General features: G+C 38.0%; 1 protein-coding gene across 2 annotated transcripts in view; it reads left to right on the top strand.

Moving 5' to 3' along the window:
* The window catches only part of WBP4 (WW domain binding protein 4), a 63,653-nt gene that overhangs the window by 9,986 nt on the left and 33,729 nt on the right, over positions 1-19,938 (top strand). For both annotated transcript variants that reach the window (XM_027588302.2, XM_027588301.2), the window contains exons 6-9: positions 2,349-2,395; positions 2,860-2,935; positions 5,243-5,436; positions 12,072-12,235. In XM_027588302.2, the coding sequence (XP_027444103.1) occupies positions 2,349-2,395; positions 2,860-2,935; positions 5,243-5,436; positions 12,072-12,235 (481 nt within the window). The remainder of the gene's footprint in view (positions 1-2,348; positions 2,396-2,859; positions 2,936-5,242; positions 5,437-12,071; positions 12,236-19,938) is intronic.

A 19,938-nucleotide genomic window follows, 5' to 3' on the forward strand; every position in this document is an offset into this window, starting at 1 on the left:
TGGTTAAGCATCCAACTCTTGATTTCAGCTCAGGTCATGATCTCAGGGTTGTGGGATTGAGCCCCATGTCAGGCTCCTGGCTCAGTGTGGAGTCTGCTTGAGATTCTCTCTCCTGCTCCCTCTGCACCCCACCCCCTCATGCTCTCTCTTTTCCTCCCTCTTCCTTTTTTTTTTTTTTTTAAAGATTTTATTTATGTATTTGAGAGAAAGAGAGCACAAGCCAGGGGGGGAGCATCAGGCAGAGGGAGAAGCAGACTCTCCCCGCTGAGCAGGGAGCCCAATTCAGGGCTCAATCCCAAGACCCTGAGACCATGACCTGAGCCAAAGGCAGACACTTAAGCAACTGAGCCACCCAGGCACCCCTTCCTCCCTCTTTCTAAAATAAATAAGTAAATAAAATCTTTTCTTAAAAATATTTTTTTTAAACTATTAATTCTGTGTTTCTCCCTTCTAATTCCTATTGCTTGCTTCCTTTGTTCACCATCCTGTGTATACTCTTGCTCTCGGCAAAAACCCTTGAACAACACAGGTGTTAGGGGCACCAACCCCTCCCTACCCCATGTGGTCGAAAATGTGCTTATAACTTTTTTTTAAAGTATAGTTGATACACAGTGTTACATCAGTTTCAGGTATACAACAGTGATTTGACAATTCTGTACATTAACCCATGCTCACCACAAGTGTTGTCACCATACAACACTATTGCAATTTTATTGACTGTATTCCCTCTCCTGTCCTTTTCTTCATCTCCATGGCTTATTTATTTTATAACTAGAAGTTTAAACCTTTTCATCCCCCTCACCTATTTCACCTGTCCCCCAATTCACCTCCCTTCTGGCAACCAGCAGTTCTCAATATTTAAAAGTCTGGTTTTATTTGTTTTGTTTTGTTTTTTAGACTATACACGCAAGTGAAATCATATGGTATTTGTCTTTCTCTGTTTGATCTATATCACTTAGCATAATATCCTCTAGGTTCATCCATGCTGTAAGAAATAGCAAGATTTTATTTTTTTATGGCTAATTGTGTGTGTGTGTGTGTGTGTGAGAAAGAGGGAGAGAGATATGTATCTCACATTTTTAGCCACTCATCTGTCAGTGAACACTTGGGTCGCTTCTGTATGCTGTCTATATATAACAATAGATGTTATTATGTTATATAAGTAATGCTGCAATAAACATAGGGGTGCATTTATCTTTTCAAGTTAGTGTTCTCATTTTCTTTGAGTATATGCCCATAGTGGAATTACTGGATCATTGGTATTTAACTTTTGACTCCCCAAAAACTTAGCAAGTAATAGCCTACTGTTGACTGGAGGCCTTACAGATGACATAAACAGTTGACACACACATTTTGTGTGTTACATGTATTACATACTGTATTTTTATAGTAATACCTTTTTGTTAAATTTTTCGGTATTTCTAGACTACGTGGTTCATCTGTTTTTTTTTAAACTGTCACAATTCTCCCTTCAAAAAATTTCCAATATATATATTTTTAAAAATCTGCTTAAAAGTGGACCTGCACAGTTCAAACCCGTGTTGTTCAAGGGTCAGCTGTTTTTAAATTCTTGCATCTTTCATCTTGCTTCTCTTAAGTCATTCATTCTATCTCTCACTCTCCCCTCCTCAGGATGTCAAACAGCCATCTCATTCCTTCAGAACTTATCAAGCCTGGGGCACCTGGCTGACTCAGCCGGAAAAGCACATGACTCTTAATTTTGGGGTCATGAGTTTGAGCCCTGTGTTGGGTGTAGAGATGACTAAAAAAAAAAATAGTATAATAAGCTTTTAAAAACTTTTCTTCAAGCCTGGGGGCACCTGGGTGCCTCAGTCAGTTGAGCATCCAACTCTTCGTTTTGGCTCAGATCGTCATTTCATGCATTGTGGGATCAAGCCCCACGTCGGGCTCCATGATCTCCAGGAAGTCTGCCTAGGGTTCTCTCCCTCTACCCCGCCTCCCATGCACACAGGGGCGCACACACTCGCTTGTGCTCGCTCTCAGATAAATAAATAAATCTTTAAAACAAACAAAAAAACTTCAAGCCTGAATTCCGTGAGGTCTTTAAGAGAACCCCTACCTATGTCTAATAATTCTTGTGGAAGTCCCAGTAATTTCGAATCCTTCATTCTGTTCTTCCTTCTTGGTTAAATATCATTCACATATGTTCTGTACAATACCACTGGGATGTATACTGGTTTTTTATTTTTCAATTATGTGTTTAACTATAGGCCTGTAGCGCTTTGTACACATTGAAAGTCTTGTAAATTTTTGCTAAATTAAATTTTTTGAGTTGCTTTTCTTTCTAAGCGAAAAAATTTTATTAATGAAGTATATTTTGCTTTAAGCATCCCAGTGGGAGAGACCGGAAGGATTTCAAGGAAACTTAAAAAAGGTAACTGGAGCACAATGATGGTGTCTTTGCTTTAAACTGATTGGTTTCTGGGGTTTTTATAAAACAGTTCTATTAAGCAAACTTACTTCCAAATAAGCTGCCCTACACACACTTTGTTCCTTTCTTCCTATAATGCTTTTGTGAGGAGGTTGGGTGGAGGTGGAAAAGTGATACCTACCTAAAAACTCCATGCAGGGCAAATATTATCAGTTGATTTATAGTTGGTTGCCATTCAGATGTCCCTGTTCATTGGCAGAGAATTGTTCCTATCTTTCAGAGGTGTGACATTCTCTCTCTGAAAGTTAGTTCATGATTAACACAAACCAAGCTTCCATAATCAGTACTGCCCCTCTCACTCCCAGGTGTTAAGAGGAAAGGGAAGGTAGCTGATTCTGCCTTAGTTATTTTAATAGAGTGTAACTACTTCATTATCTTCAGTTTACGCTGTTTTTTCCTCCCATTAGACAGCAGGGAAGACTGTTTGGGTAGAAGGAGTAAGTGAAGATGGTTATACCTACTATTATAATACAGAAACAGGAGGTAAGTACTACCTTTGATTATCCTCACTGTATAAAATTGTACCTCGAACTGCTTATTAGCCTGCTAATGAAGGGAACTTGGGAATTTTAGTATAGTGATCAACATATATCCACAGCTTGTGGGTATTTTGTAATTTAAAAACAATACAATGGAAAAGCAGGAAGATTTTCGTATGTAATATACTGTGCTGCTCATTCTCAATTGATACTCAATATCAATTTTGAATTGATATAATTGAATAAAATTCACAAATTTTAAAAATCATTTTTACTTTATCATTATTGGCTTTTATTATGATTATTGTAGAAATATAATCATTACCTTGAAATGTACCTTAGAAATCACCTAATTCAACTTGCCTTTTCCTTTTCTAAAAAGCAAAACTGAAGTTATTTTAGCAGTGGCTGAGATTGTCAAATTTTCACTTTTACTAATTGAATAATGTTTCAGTTATGTGTAAATATTTATAAAACATGCATAACTATTCTTACCTAATTATTATCTAAGTTTTTCAAGTTGACATTTTTTCTAATTTAATTTTATAGAATGGGTCAACAAGTAATTGTAGTTTCTCCTACAGTTAAATTTATCGAAGTATGTATGGTGTCAATATAACTTTGAGAGGCTTTATTTAATTATTTATTAAATTTCTACTATCCGAACACATAGCATTAAATCTTTTAGGAGGAAAAAGCCCTTTTAGGCTCTAAGTAGATACCTAGTCTGCCCAACGATAGTAATGGTTCTAGCTCAGAAAAATTGAGGTACTGAAAGTTTCTAAAGATAAAATAATATAGTAATATAATATAGGTGGAAAGTTGGATCTGAGCTTAATGCATAGCTTCTTCCCTTACCAGCTATATAAAAGCCACTACACCTGTAGCTGCTCTTATGTAAAATTGGGGTGATCATGTATACTCTCGGGTCATGAAGGTCAGGTATCTATAAAGTTCCCAGAACAATACCTGATACATAGTAGGTGCTTAAATTATTTCCTGAAAGTTTTTTTTTTTTGTTATTCACATGAAATATACATAAGGAAATAATGTATGTTTTTTTATTGTTGGAAAGCACCTTTTTTTTTAAGATATTATTTTTGGGGTGCCTGGGTGGCTCAGTTGTTAAGCATCTGCCCTCAGCTCAGGTCATGATCGCAGGGTCCTGGGATCAAGCCCCACATCAGGCTCCCTGCTCAGTGGGCGGCCTGCTTCTCCCTCTCTTACTCCCCCTGCTTGTGTTCCCTATCTGTCAAATAAATAAATAAAATCTTAAAAAAAAGATTTTATTTTTAAGTAATCACTACACCCAGTGTGGGGCTCAAACTTACAACCCTGAGATCAAGAGTCGCATGCTCCATTGACTGAGCCAACCAGGCGCCCTGGAAAGCGCACCCTCTTTTAATAAGGGGCTGTACAAATTGATTTGCCCTCAAACAGTTTCAGCTTATGTGTAGACAAGTGTAATTATTGATACGGCTCCTTTCACTCTTAAAACTGTCTCAGTTGGACAGTAAATCTTAGCATCCCCTTCCCTTTTATTACACTAAAAATAGAGACTAATTGCAAGATAATTAGAAATGCTATCATCGGGCGCCTGGGTGGCTCAGTCGTTAAGCGTCTGCCTTCGCCTCTGGTCATGATCCCAGGGTGCTGGGATCGATCCCCACATAGGATTCGCTGCTCAGCGGGAAGCCTGCTTCTCCCTCTTCTCCCCCTGCTTGTTTTCCCTCTCTTGCTGTGTCTCTGTCAAATAAATAAAAATCTTTAAAAAAAAAAACGAAAGAAAGAAATGCTATCATTTTACTAAAAGCCCAGTAAACCACTGGATGGCAGTAGAGTTCAATAGAGATTATTTTTTCCTAGTATAAAAATGACAAATTCATTCAGGTCTTCACAGTATGGTGTCACTCTGTGAGGATCCCAGGAAATCTTTGTGATAAATAAATTCCAGGAAATCTTATGTGTGCTCATTAGCACATGTTTCCTGATACTGGTGTCAGATAAAGTGTGACAGTCCTTAGAAGGCATTGCCCAATTCTTAGGTTTCTTTCCACTGGGGCTGTAGTTTATACATCTGGAATCCAGATTGAAACCAACTCTCAAAAGATAAAAGAGGAAGAGCTTTGGGAACTCTTACTTATTATCTTCTTGATCAAATGGTAGTGTAAAAGAGATGCAGTGCTGTTAATATATTATGAAAAGGTTAAAAAAATAATACGTTTGTAAGTGACAGGGAGTGTTATATTGGGAATTACTTCTGAATAGAGTTGGTAACTAAATAACATGACTATTAAAATGTGTTGAATAGAATCCAGATGGGAAAAACCTGATGATTTCATTCCACACTCTGGCGATCTGCTTTCTAGTAAGGTCAATGAAAAGCCACTTGGTACCCTAGAAGAGTCTAAATCATCAGATTCTCATAGTGATTCTGATGGGGAAGAGGAAGCAGAAAAAGGAAAGGCCTCTACAGAAACACAAAAGCCAAAAATAAAGTTTAAGGTAGGTTCTTGATTTATTCTTTACAGAACTTTACCAGTTTATAGAAAGCTCAACAGACTTACTCAGTTTTCTGGTAGAAGATAGAAATAAAGCCAAGACGTACATTTTTAGCAAATGGATAAATGATTCTACCACTGATTAGTATCTACCTGGTGGCAAGACAGTGAGTTCATTTTTAGACCTCTTAAGTTTGAGATCCCTCCGTAATATCTAGAGAGTTGTCTGAGTATCTAGGTCTAGGCTAGAGATTCTATTTTTGAGTATCATCAGCGTACTGGTAGTAATTCAAATCTCAGAATAGGTGAGATAACCTAGGAAAATGACTGGGCAACATTAAACATTGAAGTCACAGACAGGGAAAGAGGAGCCTGTAATGAAAAGAGTGACTAGAAAGGTACACAGAGAAGCAGAAGAATTTAAGATCCAAGAAGCAAAAGGAATAGAGAGCGTCAAGGATTAATTATCGATCTAGAACAAAAAAAAGTCCATTGAATTTTACAGTAAAGAAGTCCTTGAAAACCCTTCTAGTAGTTTCACCAGGGTTTGGGGTGGCAGAACTCAGATTATATTGTACATCTGAAACTAATATTAGACTGTATGTTAACTAACTGGAATACAAATAAAAACTTTAAAAAATGAATAAGTAAGGGGGCACTTGGGTGGCTCAGTCAGTTAAGCATCTGCCTTTGGCTCAGGTCATGATCCAGGGGTCCTGGGATCAAGCCCCGTGTCGGGCTCCCTGCTCAGTGGGAAGCCTGTTTCTCCCTCTTCCACTCCCCCTGTTTGTGTTCCCTCTCTTGCTGTCTCTCTCTGTCAAATAAATAAAAATTTTAAAAGCATCTTAAGAAAGAAAGAACCCCAATTATAGAGGAATGAAAAGTGGTTCATGGTGTATATGTGGTTTGGATATGAAATGAAAACTAGAAATTGGTTGTCAGGATGATGGCTGCACATTGACTCTTAATCATGAGAGATTTGTGGTAGTGATGTTTTCATTAAGAGAGATTCCAAAGGAGGCAGAACGGGAATACCAACAAGGGTAGGTGGATAGGTTGGTCTTCAACAAGGAATAAAATCATTTTTTGGTAAGAAGGTAAGGTTTTCCTTTTCTATAAGAAGGTAGGATTATGGATAAGTAGGTATCAGGGAGGAAATTGAAACAGTCATGCCCTTTTAGCCTCAGTTTACTCATTTTTAAAGAAATCAAGATTGCTTGCTGAGAGTGAGAAGCTTTGAGTAGCTTGACAACATTAATGAATTGAAACAGTCACTGAGCTAGGGTGGGAGAGGAAATGAACCAAGTAAAAGGATTGACAGGTACTGCTGAATCCCCAGCCATGGCAGAATAGTAAAATTAGATATTTCTATAGTATTGTTAGTCCTGCTTTGTGATTGTTCCAGGAACACTCAGGAGCCCAGGTGGCAAAGCAAAAAAGACACATAGCATTGATCCATGGATGACATTACTGGCCTGACTAGTGAAGGAAATTCAAGGATGCTGGAGAGAGGGTACTTCCAGGCCACATCTAGGATCTTGTCGTTGCCTGGACTTTTTCTACTACCCTGTAATTCTTGGTGGAATGCATGCCAGGGGATGTGTCCAGTTCACAGAGGCGCTGCAGCAGAGCCCTTATCGTAGCCATCTCACAGTGTTTATATTTCTGTGTTGTTGTTCTTTTATTTTCTTTTTTGAGATTTTATTTTTAAGTAATATCTTTTTTTTTTAAGTAAACCCAACATGGGGGCTCAGACTCAAAACCCTGAGATCAAGAGTCACATGCTCCACAGACTGAGCCAGCCAGGCACCCCCATCTCACAGTGTTTATATCCAGCATCCAAGCTGGACAGCTAAATTTCAAGCAAATAAAATATTACAAAATACAGATAAAGACAGACTACCTATAACCCTGCTACTTCCCAGGGAAATCACTATAGCACCTTGGTGTTTTCTTGGTCTTTAACTTTTTTTTTTATTCCAACTCGCATACATTATTTTAAAATATGGAGTCATACTGGGGGCATCTGGGTGGCTCAGTCGGTTGGGCGTCTGCCTTCAACTCAGGTCATGATCCCAGGGTCTTGGAATTGAGCCCTGCATCAGGCTCCCTGCTCAGTGGGGAGAGCCTGCTCCTCCCTCTCCCTCTGCTCTAATCCGCCACTTGTGTGCATGCTCTCTCTCTCTCCTTCGAATAAATAAGTAAAATCTTTAAAACGTGCAGTCATACTATAATAAGGTCTTAATTGCTTTATAATTTAATCTGTCACAAAGGCATCAATAAGTCTTCATCCACCAAAATAATGGATGGATAGTTTTATGTGGTATGAATACACCATTATTTACTCAGCCGTTTGTAGCTGAGTATTTCTTTTTAATAACTACTGAGGACTAAGGGAAGAAATACCTGGAGACATTTCTAAGCAGTGTTAAAAGTCTCTGCTGACACTGGATATCATAAACCTTGAAGTCTTACCAGTTTGTATAGTTGTGTGATTTCTTTTTTTAATTCTAGTATTTAACATACAGTGTAATATTAGTTTCAGGTGTATAGTGTAGTGACTCAACAATTCCGTACATCACCCAGTGCTTATCGCAACAAGTGCACTCCTTAATCCCCATCACCTATTTGACCCATTCCCCTACCCACTGCCCCTCTGGTAACTATCAGTTTGTTCTCTATAGTAAAGAGTCTGTTTCTTGGTTATCTCTCCCTCTCTTTTTTTTTTTTCCCTTTGCTTGTTTGTTTTGTTTCTTAAATTCCACACAAGTGAAATCATATGGTATTTATCTTTCTCTCACTTATTTCACATAACATTATACTCTAGTTTCATCCATGTCATTGCACATGGCAAGCTTTCATTCCTTTTTTTACGGCCGAATAATCTGTTGTATATACATATACCACATATTTATTCATCTATCTCGATGAGCACTTGGGCTGCTTCCATAGGTTGGCTATTGTAAATAATGCTGCAATAAACATAGAGGTTTGGCTTCCATAGTCTGCTTAGGGGTTTGACTTCCATAGTTAGGCTATTGTAAACAATGCTGCAATAAACATAGAGGTTTGGCTTCCATAGTCTGCTTAGGGGTTTGACTTCCATAGTTTGGCTATTGTAAATAATGTTGCAATAAACATTATTTCCTGTAGTTTTTGATTTGCATTGCCCTGATGATCAGTGAAACTGAGTATCTTTTCATGTGTTGGTCATCTGTATGTCTTTGCAGAAATGTCTGTTCATGTCTTCTGCCCATTTAATTGGATTCTTTGTTGTTTGGGTGTTGGTTTGTGTAAGTTTTTTGTATATTTTAGATACTAACCCTTTATTGGCTATGTCATTTGCAAAATCTCTTCTCCCATTCAATAGGTGTCCTTTTAGTTTTGTTGATTGTTTCCTTTGCTGTGCAGAAGCTTTTTATTTTGATGTAGTCCCAATAGTTTATTTTTGCTTTTATTTCCCTTCCCTCAGGAGACATATCTAGAAAAATGTTGCTACAGCCAATGTTAGAGATCTTATTACCTGTGCTTTCTTCTAGGATTTATGGTTTCAGATGTCACATTTAGGTCTTTAATCCATTTTGAATTTATTTGTGTGTATGGTATAAGAAAGTGGTCCAGTTTCATTCTTTTGCATATAGCTGTCCAGTTTTCCCAATACCATTGGTTGAGGATGGTCTTTTTCCTGTTGTGTATTCTTTCCTGTTTTGTCAAAGATTAATTTGACCATAAAATTGTGGGTTCATTTCTGGGTTTCTGTTCTGTTCCATGGATCTATATGCCTATTTCAGTGAGCATTTGCAGCCCAAATGCTCACTGATAGATGAATAGATAAAGATGTGGTGTATGTATATGCAGTGGAATATTACTCAGCCATAAAAAAGTACCATACTGTTTTTGGTTTTGTTTTTTGTTTTAAAGATTTATTTATTTGACAGAGAGAGGGAACACAAGCAGGGCGAGTGGTAGAAGAGAAGCAGGCTTCCTGTGGAGCAGGGAGCCTGATGCAGGGCTCGATCCCAGGACCCTGGGATCATGACCTGAGCCGAAGGCAGACGCTTAACAACTGAGCCACCCAGGCGCCCCCCCATACTGTTTTGATTACTTCAGCTTTGTAATATATTGAAGTCTGGTTGTGTGATTTTTTTTTTTTCCCCGTGTAACATTTGACAGAGCAATGATTGGATAGGTCTGTGTTGGAGGTTTTTAGGCCCCACACAAGAGACAAACAGGGACAAAGATATTTAAGGGTGCTAGCAAAAAAAAAAGGTTGTAAAGTAATTCCGTGTGGACGTGGAGCTCTTTAATGAAGGATGTAAAATCTGTGCTCAGCATCACTGATCAACAGGAAAATGCAAATCAAAACTACAAGGAAATAATCACCTCATACCTGTCAGAATGGCTAAAATCTAAAACAAGAAACAACAGGTGTTGGCAAGGAAATGGAGAAAAAGGAACCCTCTCACACACTGTTGGTGGGAATACAAACTGGTGTAGACACTGTGGAAAACAGTATGGAGGTTCCTCACACAGTTAAAAATAGAACTGCCCTAGGATCCAGCACTACTGGGTATTTACCCCAAAAATACAAAAACACTAGGAGGGATATATGCACCCCTGTGTTTACTGCATTATTTACAATAGCCAAACTATGGAAGCAGCCCAAATGCTCACTGATAGATGAATAAAGATGTGGTGTATGTATATACAGCGGGATATTATTCAGCCATAAAAAAGGAACGAAATCTTGCCCTTTGCAATGACATGAATAGAGCTCAGAGTATAATGCTAAGTGAAATAAGTCAGAGAATGATAAATACCATATGATCTCACTTGTGCGGAATTTGAGAAACTAAACAAACGACCAAAGGGGGAAAAAAGAGGGAGAAATAAACCAAGAAACAGACCTTTACTATTTAAACTAAGAAACAGACCTTTAACTGTAGAGAACAAACTGATGGTTACCAGAGGGAAGGTGGATGGGGGATGCGTGAAATAGGTGATGGGGATTAAAGAGTACAGTTATCATGTTGATAAAATAAGATAAAAAGTAAAATGGTTCCCTGTGGATGTAAAACTCTGTAATGATGTAAAATCTAGATGAGGTCAACAAACTCCGAGCACAAGGAGAAGTTAAGGCATTAGAGATGGTAACAAGGTTGGACAGGAGGTAATATTAGACGTAAGGAAGCCAGAAAGCCAGAAGAAAAACTTACTATAGTTAAAGGTGGGGTGCTTTTGGAGTTTTAAAATTTACTGTTAGGGCATTTTTGAGTGATGACATAGTTCAAATTAAAAAGTACATTGATGTAAGGATTTAATATTTGAATACTACTATGTGCTACATATGAGGAAAAATATATAACATTAAGTGGCTGAAATATAGTTGAAGGCCAAAGTCCTTGATTGTGAAGCTCACAGAACAGGCTAGGGAATTTTTAAGGTCCAGGATGATGAGTTTGAATAGAAAGAACATGGTTAAAGTCATCAGTGAATATGGAGTTGTGGCCAAAAGTCACTATCGTGTAAGGAAGCATGGGAGAGAACTGTATAGAGGTGGTATGAACCTCAGAGGAGGAGGCATTTATTACATTACATTAGAATCAAAACATACATTACAATCACAATAAAAATCTTTTATTTAAAAAAAAAATCACAGCCTGGAAATAGTCAAGAATGCTAAGAGAAAGTGAATACTGCTTCCTAGTTTTATGATGGAACAGTATGAGGCAATGAGTTAATATCCATTCAAAGAATTACAGAACAGTATCCTAGGACTGCCACCCACGGTTGTGCATTTTGCAGATAGACTGAAATCTAGTGTATGGTTCATTTGCTTAACTGGATCATAGAGCTTTGTTTTCCCAGATGAAGGGGTGCCATAAAAACTCTAGCCCTAGCCAAGGGCCTCCATGGGACCTGCTCTACATCAAGGGTGTGTCTTTTTCTCATTTCACATAGTTACCAGTTATATATTCCATTGAGGCTTCAGCAGTCACCTCAATGTGAAGAAAGAGTTCAGTTAAGACTGATAGATTGAGGGAGTTCTTTAAATAGATAGTGTATTAGGGTCTAATGACATGGCATTAAATTCAGAAAAGGCACACTATAAGGGGAGATCACTATTGGATATATAAGTAAGGAGAGAAGGCAGAAAAGAGAAGAGAGGATAAAAAAGACCAGTGTATGTCTTTAATTGTAGAACATTGGGGTGCCTGGGTGACTCAGTCGGTTAAGCATCTGCCTTTGGCTCAGGTCATGATCCCAGGGTCCTAGGATCAAGCCCCACATCAGGCTCCCTGCTCAGCAGGAAGCCTGCTTCTTCCTCTCCCTCTGCCTGCTGCTCCCTCTGCTTGTGCTGTCTCTGTGTCAAATAAATAATTTTTTTTTAAATTGTAGAATATTAATAGAATCATATTAGATTATTTTAAAAACCAGCCTTGGCCCATGGTATCTTAACATTTGACATAATCAAAAACCTAATCAAGCATTAAAATTCTCTTATGTATATTTTTTGTGTTATGTGCAATTAAAAATGTTGAGTTAATGTATTATTATTTATAAATCAATAAGATTATGTTAAATTGTGTCCCTGTAGTTTTGCTTGAAGTATGTTATTTCTTGACTTTGACATTTCAGGAAAAAAATAAAAATAGTGATAAAGGAATTGAACCAGAAACACAGAAAGAAAAAAATATCCAAGAGCAAAATTCATCAGGTCCAAATGAAGAAAAATCCAAAGCTCATAAAAAGTCAAACCCATATGGGGAATGGCAAGAAATTAAACAGCAAGTTGAATCTCAGTAAGTACCTGAAATTTAATCCCACTGTTACTACAAATTGTATTTTCTGTCCCAGTACTTCCATATATTACAGTAACTAATTGCAAGGATAAGGTGCTCATTAAAGGTGTGGCTCATTTCTTTTATTCCTAGGGTATTTTTAAGTATTTGAAACTGTAAACTAGTGGTTATTTTAAAAAGTAAGTTAATGAGGGTTTTTTTTTTGGTAGGAGAGATGCTATTTATTTATTTAAATTCCAGTATAGTTAACATACATTGTTATATTTGTTTCAGGTGTATGATAAAGTAATTCAGCAATTCTGTACATTACTTAGTGCAACCAACGTCTAATGCTCTAATGCTCTTTTTAATTCTTACCCAAATACAACATTTCTTTTGACCACACATTCACACACTAACTCACACCATGTACACATGGGCATTCTCACACTCACCATCATTATTCTGTTGGACAGACAAGTATCTGCATATTCAATAAAGGCTTCATAGGATATGTCTAAAGACAAGAAAAAAAGCTTTTATTTTGTTACTGTCTTAAAAGTGGTTTACGACACTTCACCGAAGTTTTAAAGCCAGTATTCAAGGGTGTCTGGTTAGGTGTCTGCCTTCAGCTCAGGTCATGATCCCAGAGTCCTGGGATCAAGTCCCATCCGTGCGTCGGGCTCCCTGCTTAGCAGGGAGTCTGCTTCTCATCTCCCTCTGCCCCTCCTCCCGCTCCTGCCATCTCTTTCTCTCTCATAAATAAATAGAATGTTTAAAAAAATAAAATAAAGCCAGTATTGAAGAAACAGAACAGTTTTATCAATTAAACAAGATCATGATAGGGATGTTACCTGATTTAAATTATTAACTTATATGTTTAAATTAGTTACTGTCTTGGGAGCATTTACACAATAAAAGGAAGAAGTCACTCCCAGCTCCACAAATTAGTGTTTCTTAAATGTTTAAATAAATCTTCAGGTGGAAAAAAAAAGTACATGAATTAGCAGTTTTTCTCCAAAAACATTAATGCTTTGAATTGGTAATGTAAGATGACTACTCTGTGGATACTTTTATAGTGAAATTATTTATTATTAAAACTGTACTTTTCAAGATCATATTTTTTCATAAGATAGAATAATGCAGGTTTTGGCCAGCTTTATACTGACAGTCCCCAACTTGTAATGGTTTGACTTGGGATTTTTTTATTTTAAGATGGTGCAAAAGCAATATGCATTCAGTAGAAAACTGTACTTCAAATTTTGAGTTTTTATCTTTTTCACCCTGCCTAGCATACACTGCTGTACAATTCTCTCTCATACACTCCCAGGCAGCCGTGTGACCATGTGAGTAAACAGCTAGTACACTTCAAACCATTCTGTTTGTCACTGTAGATATAGTAGTCAATAAATTACATGAGATATTCAATATTTTGTATAAAATAGGCTTTGTGTTAGATGATTTTGCCCAGCTTGGCCTAATATACGTGTTCTCAGCTTATTTAAGGTAGGCTAGGCTAAGCTATGATGTTAAGTAGGTTAGATGTACTAAATGCATTTTCAACTTACGATATTTTCAATTTACAGTGGGTTTATTGGAACATAACCCCATCATAAGTGAGGGAAGATCTATATGCTGTTCTAATAAGAATTAATTCTCCAGGGATAACATACCATAGTATAGATTAAAACTGCTGTCAAAATGTTACCATTATTATAATAGGTTAGGTTGTATTTGTTACTTAATGTAATATTAGAAAAAATGCATTTTAATGCAGCATACTGCCAGGCACCATGATAAGCCATGCTGACTATGTGTACTGAAATTGCAGAAATAATAGGCTGCATTACTTCAGCCCCTAAGTGATTTTTTAAGTGACTTACAGTGGGAAGATGGCCTTACTATACCAACATCTCCTATACTTAAAGCTAAGATTTCTTAAAATTCAGGTATTTTGTTTCCCATGTGATAAATACACCGTAAAACCATTCTTGTTAAATTTTAACCGAGTCAGCCAGTTTTACATGTGATGGATTATGTCTGACTTCCTAAGTAGATAAAACCTAATTTTTAAGAGGATCCCGCCTAAAAATAACCAATATATTTTTATTATAAAAAATTTTTGGAATTGAAGAAAAGCATAAGAATAACTCGGTTACTAAGAGATAGTAACATTTTTAATAAATAATAATAAAAAAATAGTAACTTTTTTTTTTTAAAGATTTTATTTATTTGACAGAGAGAGATACAGCAAGAGAGGGAACACCAGCAGAGGGAGTGGGAGAGGGAGAAGCAGGCTTCCCGCTGAGCAGGGAGCCCGATGTGGGGCTCCATCCCAGAACCTGGATCATGACCTGAGCCGAAGGCAGGTGCTTAACACCTAAACCACCCAGGTGCCCCCAAAATAGTAACATTTTTAAGTATTTTCCCTAGTTTTTATCTTTTTCCCTATTTAGCATTATATATTTTTTAATTTAATTTATTATGTTACGTTAGTCACCATACAGTACATCATTAGTTTTTGATGTAGTGTTCCGTGATTCATTGTTTGCATGTAACACCCAGTGCTCCATGCAGTACGTGCCCTCCTTAATACCCATCACCAGGCTAACCCATCCACCGTCACCCCTCCCCTCTAAAACCCTCAGTTTGTTTCTCAGAGTCCATAGTCTCTCATGGTTCGTCTCCCCCTCCGATCCCCCCCTTCATTTTTCCCTTCCTTCTCCTAATGTCCTCCATACTATTCCTTATGTTCCACAAATAAGTGAGACCCTATGATAATTGTCTTTCTCTGCTTGACTTAATTCACTTAGCATAATTCCCTCCAGTCCCATCCATGTTAATATAAAAGTTGGGTATTCATCCTTTCTGATGGAGTGATATTCCATTGCATATATGGACCACATCTTCTTTATCCACTCATCCGTTGAAGGGCATCTCGGCTCTTTCCAAAGTTTGGCTCTTGCGGACATTGCTGCTATGAACACTGGGGTGCATGTGACCCTTCTTTTCACTACATCTGTGTCTTTGGGGTAAATACCCAGTAGTGCAATTGCTGGGTCATAGGATAGCTCTATTTTTAATTTTTTTAGGAACCTCCACACTGTTTTCCAAAGTGGCTGTCCCAACTTGCATTCCCACCAACAGTGTAAGTGGGTTTCCATTTCTCCACAACCTCTTCAACATTTGTTGTTTCTTGTCTTGTCAGTTTTTGCCATTCTAACTGGTGTAAGGTGGTATCTCAGTGTGGTTTTGATTTGAATTTCCCTGATGGCTGATGATGATGAACATTTTTTCATGTGTCTGTTAGCCATTTGTATGTCGTCTTTGGAGAAGGGTCTGTTTATGTCTTCTGCCCATTTTTTGACTTGATTATTTGTTTTTTGGGTGTTGAGTTTGAGAACTTCTTTATAGATCTTGGATATCAGCCCTTTGTCTATAGTGTCATTTGCAGATACCTTCTCCCATTCTGTGGGTTGCCTCTTTGTTTTGTTGCCTGTTTCCTTTGCTGTGCAGAAGCTTTTTATCTTGATGAAGTCCCAAAAGTTCATTTTTGCTTTTGTTTCCCTTGCCTTTGGAGATGTATCTTGAAAGAAGTTGCTGTGGCCGATGTCGAAGAGGTTACTGCCTATGTTCTTAGGATTTTGATGGATTCCTGTCTCACATTGAGATCTTTCATCCATTTTGAGTTGATCTTTGTTTACAGTGTTTGAGAATGGTCGAGTTTCATTCTTCTGTATATAGCTGCCCAGTTTTCCCAGAGACTGTCTTTTTTCCATTGCATATTTTTTCCTGCTTTGTCGAAGATTATTTGACCATAGAGTTGAGGGTCCATATCTGGGCTCTCTATTCTGTTCCATTGGTCTATATGTCTGTTTTTGTGTCAGTACCATGCTGTCTTGGTGATCATGGCGTTGCAATATAGCTTGAAATCAGGCGACATGTTGCCCCAGCTTTGTTTTTCTTTTTCAACATTTCCTTGACAGTTTGGGGTTTTCTGATTCCATACAAATTTTAGGATTGTTTGTTCCAGCACTTTGGAAAAATGTCATTGGAATTTTGATCAGGATGGCATTGAAAGTATAGATTGCTCTGGGCAGCATAGACATTTTAACAATGTTTATTCTTCCCGTCCATGAGCATGGAATGTTTTTCCATCTCTTTGTGTCTCCTTCAATTTCTTTCATGAGTGTTCTGTAGTTCCTAGAATGTAGATCCTTTACCTCTTTGGTTAGGTTTATTCCGAGGTACCTTACGAGTTTTGGTGCTATTGTAAATGGAATCAGTTCTCTAATTTCTCTTTCTACAGTTGCATTGTTAGTGTATAAGAAAGCAACTGATTTCTTATTCAATGATTTCTGTGCATTGATTTTTGTATCCTGCCACGTTACTGAATTGCTGTATGAGTTCTAGTAATTTGGGGGTGGAGTCTTTCGGATTTTCCACAAAAAGTATCATCTGTGAAGAGAGAGTTTGACTTCTTCTTTGCCAATTTGAATACATTTATTTCTTTTTGTTGTCTGATTGCTGTTGCTAGGACTTCTAGTACTATGTTGAACAATAGTGGCAAGTGTGGGCATCCTTGTCATGTTCCTGATCTTAAGGGAAAGGCTCTCAGCTTTCCCCATTGAGGATGATATTCACTGTGGGTTTTTCATAGATGGATTTTATGAAATTGAGGCATGTTCCCTCTATCTCTATACTCTGAAGAGTTTTAATCAAGAAAGGATGCTGTATTTTGTCATGCTTTTTGTGCATTAATTGAGAGGACCATATGGTTCTTCTCCCTCCTCTTATTAATGTGTTCTATTACATTGATTAATTTGCATATGTTGAACCACCCTTGCATCCTGGGGAGAAATCCCACTTGGTCGTGGTGGATGATCCTTTTAATGTATTGTTGGGTCCTATTAGCTAGGATTTTGTTGAGAATTTTGGAATCCATATTCATCAGGGATATCGGTCTGAAATTCTCCTTTTTGATGGGGTCTTTGCCTGGTTTGGGGATTAAGGTAATGCTGGCCTCATAGAATGAGTCTGGAAGCTTTCCTTCTGCTTCTGTTTTTTGAAACAGTTTCAGGAGAATTAGGTATTATTTTTTCTTTGAATGTTCAGTAGAATTCCCCAGGGAATCCATCAGGCCCTGGAGTCTTGTTTTTTTGGGAGGTTTTTGATCACTGCTTCAATCTCGTTCCTGGTTACTGGCCTATTCAGGTTGTCAGTTTCTTACTGTTTCAGTCTTGGTAGTTTATAGGTTTCCAGGAAGGCATCCATTTCTTCCAGGTTGCTTAATTTATTGGCATATAGTTGTTGATAATAATTTCTAGTAATTATTTCTATTTCCTTGGTGTTAGTCGTGATCTCTCCCCTTTCTTTCATAATTTTATTAATTTGGGTCCTTTCTCTTTTGTTTGGTTAAGTCTGGCCGGTGGTTTATCGGTCTTATTAATTCCTTCAGAGAACCAGCTTTTAGTTTCGTTGATCTGATCTACTGTGTTTCTGGTTTCTGATTCATTGATCTCTGCTCTAATCTTAATTATTTTTCTTCTCATGCGTGGCTTAGGCATCGTTTGTTGGTTTTTCTCCAGTTCTTTAAGGTGTAAAGTTGGTTGGTGAATTCGGGATTTTTCTGTTTTTTTGAGTGAGGCTTGGATGGCTACGTATTTCCCCCTTAGGACCGCCTTTGCAGTATCCCATAGATTTTGGACCAATGTGTTTTTGTTCCTGTTGGTTTCCATGAATTGTTTAAGTTCTGCTTTGATTTCCTGGTTGACCCAAACATTCTTTTTTTTTTTTTTTTAAGATTTTATTTATTTATTCGACAGAGAGAGAGACAGCGAGAGAGGGAACACAAGCAGGGGGAGTGGGAGAGGGAGAAGCAGGCTTCCCGTGGAGCGGGGAGCCCGATGCAGGGCTCGATCCCAGGACCCTGGGATCATGACCTGAGCCAAAGGCAGCCAATTAATGACTGAGCCACCCAGGCGCCCCAACCCAAACATTCTTGAGCAGAGTGGTCTTTAGCTTCCAAGTGTTTGAATTTCTTTCAAATTTTTCTCTGTGATTGAGTTCCAGTTTTAAAGCATTACGGTCTGAGAATATGCAGGGAATAATGTCAGTCTTTTGGTATCAGTTGTGACCCAATATGTGTTCTATTCTGGAGAAAGTTCCATGTGCGCTCAAGAAGAATGAGTATTCTGTTGTTTCAGGGTGGAGTGTTTTGTATATATCTATGAGGTCCATTTGGTCCAGCGTGTCATTCAAAGCTCTTGTTTCTTTGTTGATTTTCTGCTTGGATTATCTGTCTGGTGCTGAGAGTGGAGTATTGAGGTCTCCTACAATTAATGTATTATTATCAATATGCCTGTTTTCGTTAACAGTTGGCTTATGTATTTGGCTGCTCCCATGTTGGGGACGTAGGTATTTACATTTGTTAGATCTTCTTGTTGTATAGACCCTTTAAGAATGATCTAGTGTCCTGTGTCTCTAACTACAGTCTTTAGCTTAAAATCTAATTTGTCTGATTTAAGAATTGCTACCCCAGCTTTCTTTTGAGGTCCGTTGGCACGGAAGATGGATCTCCATCCCTTCACTTTCAGTCTGGATGTATCTTTAGGTTGAAAATGAGTCTCTTATAGGCAGCATATGGATAGGTCCTGTCTTTTTATCCAGTCTGCAACCCTGTGCCATTTTACAAGGGCATTTAGGCTGTTCATGTTTAGAGTGATTTTTGAAAGATATGTATTGTCATCATGTTGCCTGTGAAGTCCTTGTTTCTATAGATTGTCTCTCTAAATTTCTATTCTATATCACTCTTGGGGTCTTTTTTCCTTTAATAGAAACCCCCTTAATATTTCTTGCAGGGCTGGCTTAGTGGTCACATATTCTTTCAGTTTCTGCCGGTCTTGGAAGCTCTGCATCTCTCCATCGATTCTGAATGACAGCTTTGCCGGATAAAGTATTCTTGTCTGCATGTTCTTCTCAGTTAGTACCCTGGATATGTCTTGCCAGCCCTTTCTGGCTTACCAGGTCTCTGTGGATAGGTCTGATGTTATTCTGATGTTCCTCCCTCTGTACCTAAGGAATCTCTGCCTCCTAACTGCCCTTAAGGTGGTTTCCTTGGTTCTAAGATTTGCAAGTTTTACTATTACATGCCAGGGCGTTGGTCTGTTTTCCTTGATCTTGAAAGGGGTCCTCTCTGCCTCTAGGACACGAATGCTTGTTTCATTCCCTAGATTAGGGAAGTTCACAGCTATGATTTGCTCAAATATATCTTCTTGTCCTCTCTCTCTCCACCCCCTCAGGGATCCCAATAATTCTGACTTTGGAACGTTTCATGGCGTCATTTACTTCTCTAATTCTGTTTTCATGGATTTTAAGCTGTTTCTCCCAGGCCTCCTTTTTCCTTCTTTTCTATCAATTTGTCTTCTGGATCACAAATTCGTTCTTCTGCCTCGTTTACCCTAGCTGTTAAGAGTAGATTAGATTGGACCTCATTGATAGCATTTTTAAGTTCTGCCAGTTCAGCTTTCATTTCTGCCATTAATCGATTTCTCCATTCTAGCCATCATCTTCGTAACTGTTAACCCTGAAGTCCATTTCCGGCATCTTGGTTATATCTGTATGCATTTATAAATCTGTGGCAGAAGTCACAGTCTCTGAGTCTTTCCTATTTGGGGGTTCCTCCTCCTAGTCATTCTGTTGGGGGGTGGTTGAGGGAATGTACA

The sequence above is a fragment of the Zalophus californianus genome, chromosome 3, assembly GCF_009762305.2.
Source record: "Zalophus californianus isolate mZalCal1 chromosome 3, mZalCal1.pri.v2, whole genome shotgun sequence".
In the NCBI taxonomy this organism is placed as follows: domain Eukaryota; kingdom Metazoa; phylum Chordata; class Mammalia; order Carnivora; family Otariidae; genus Zalophus; species Zalophus californianus.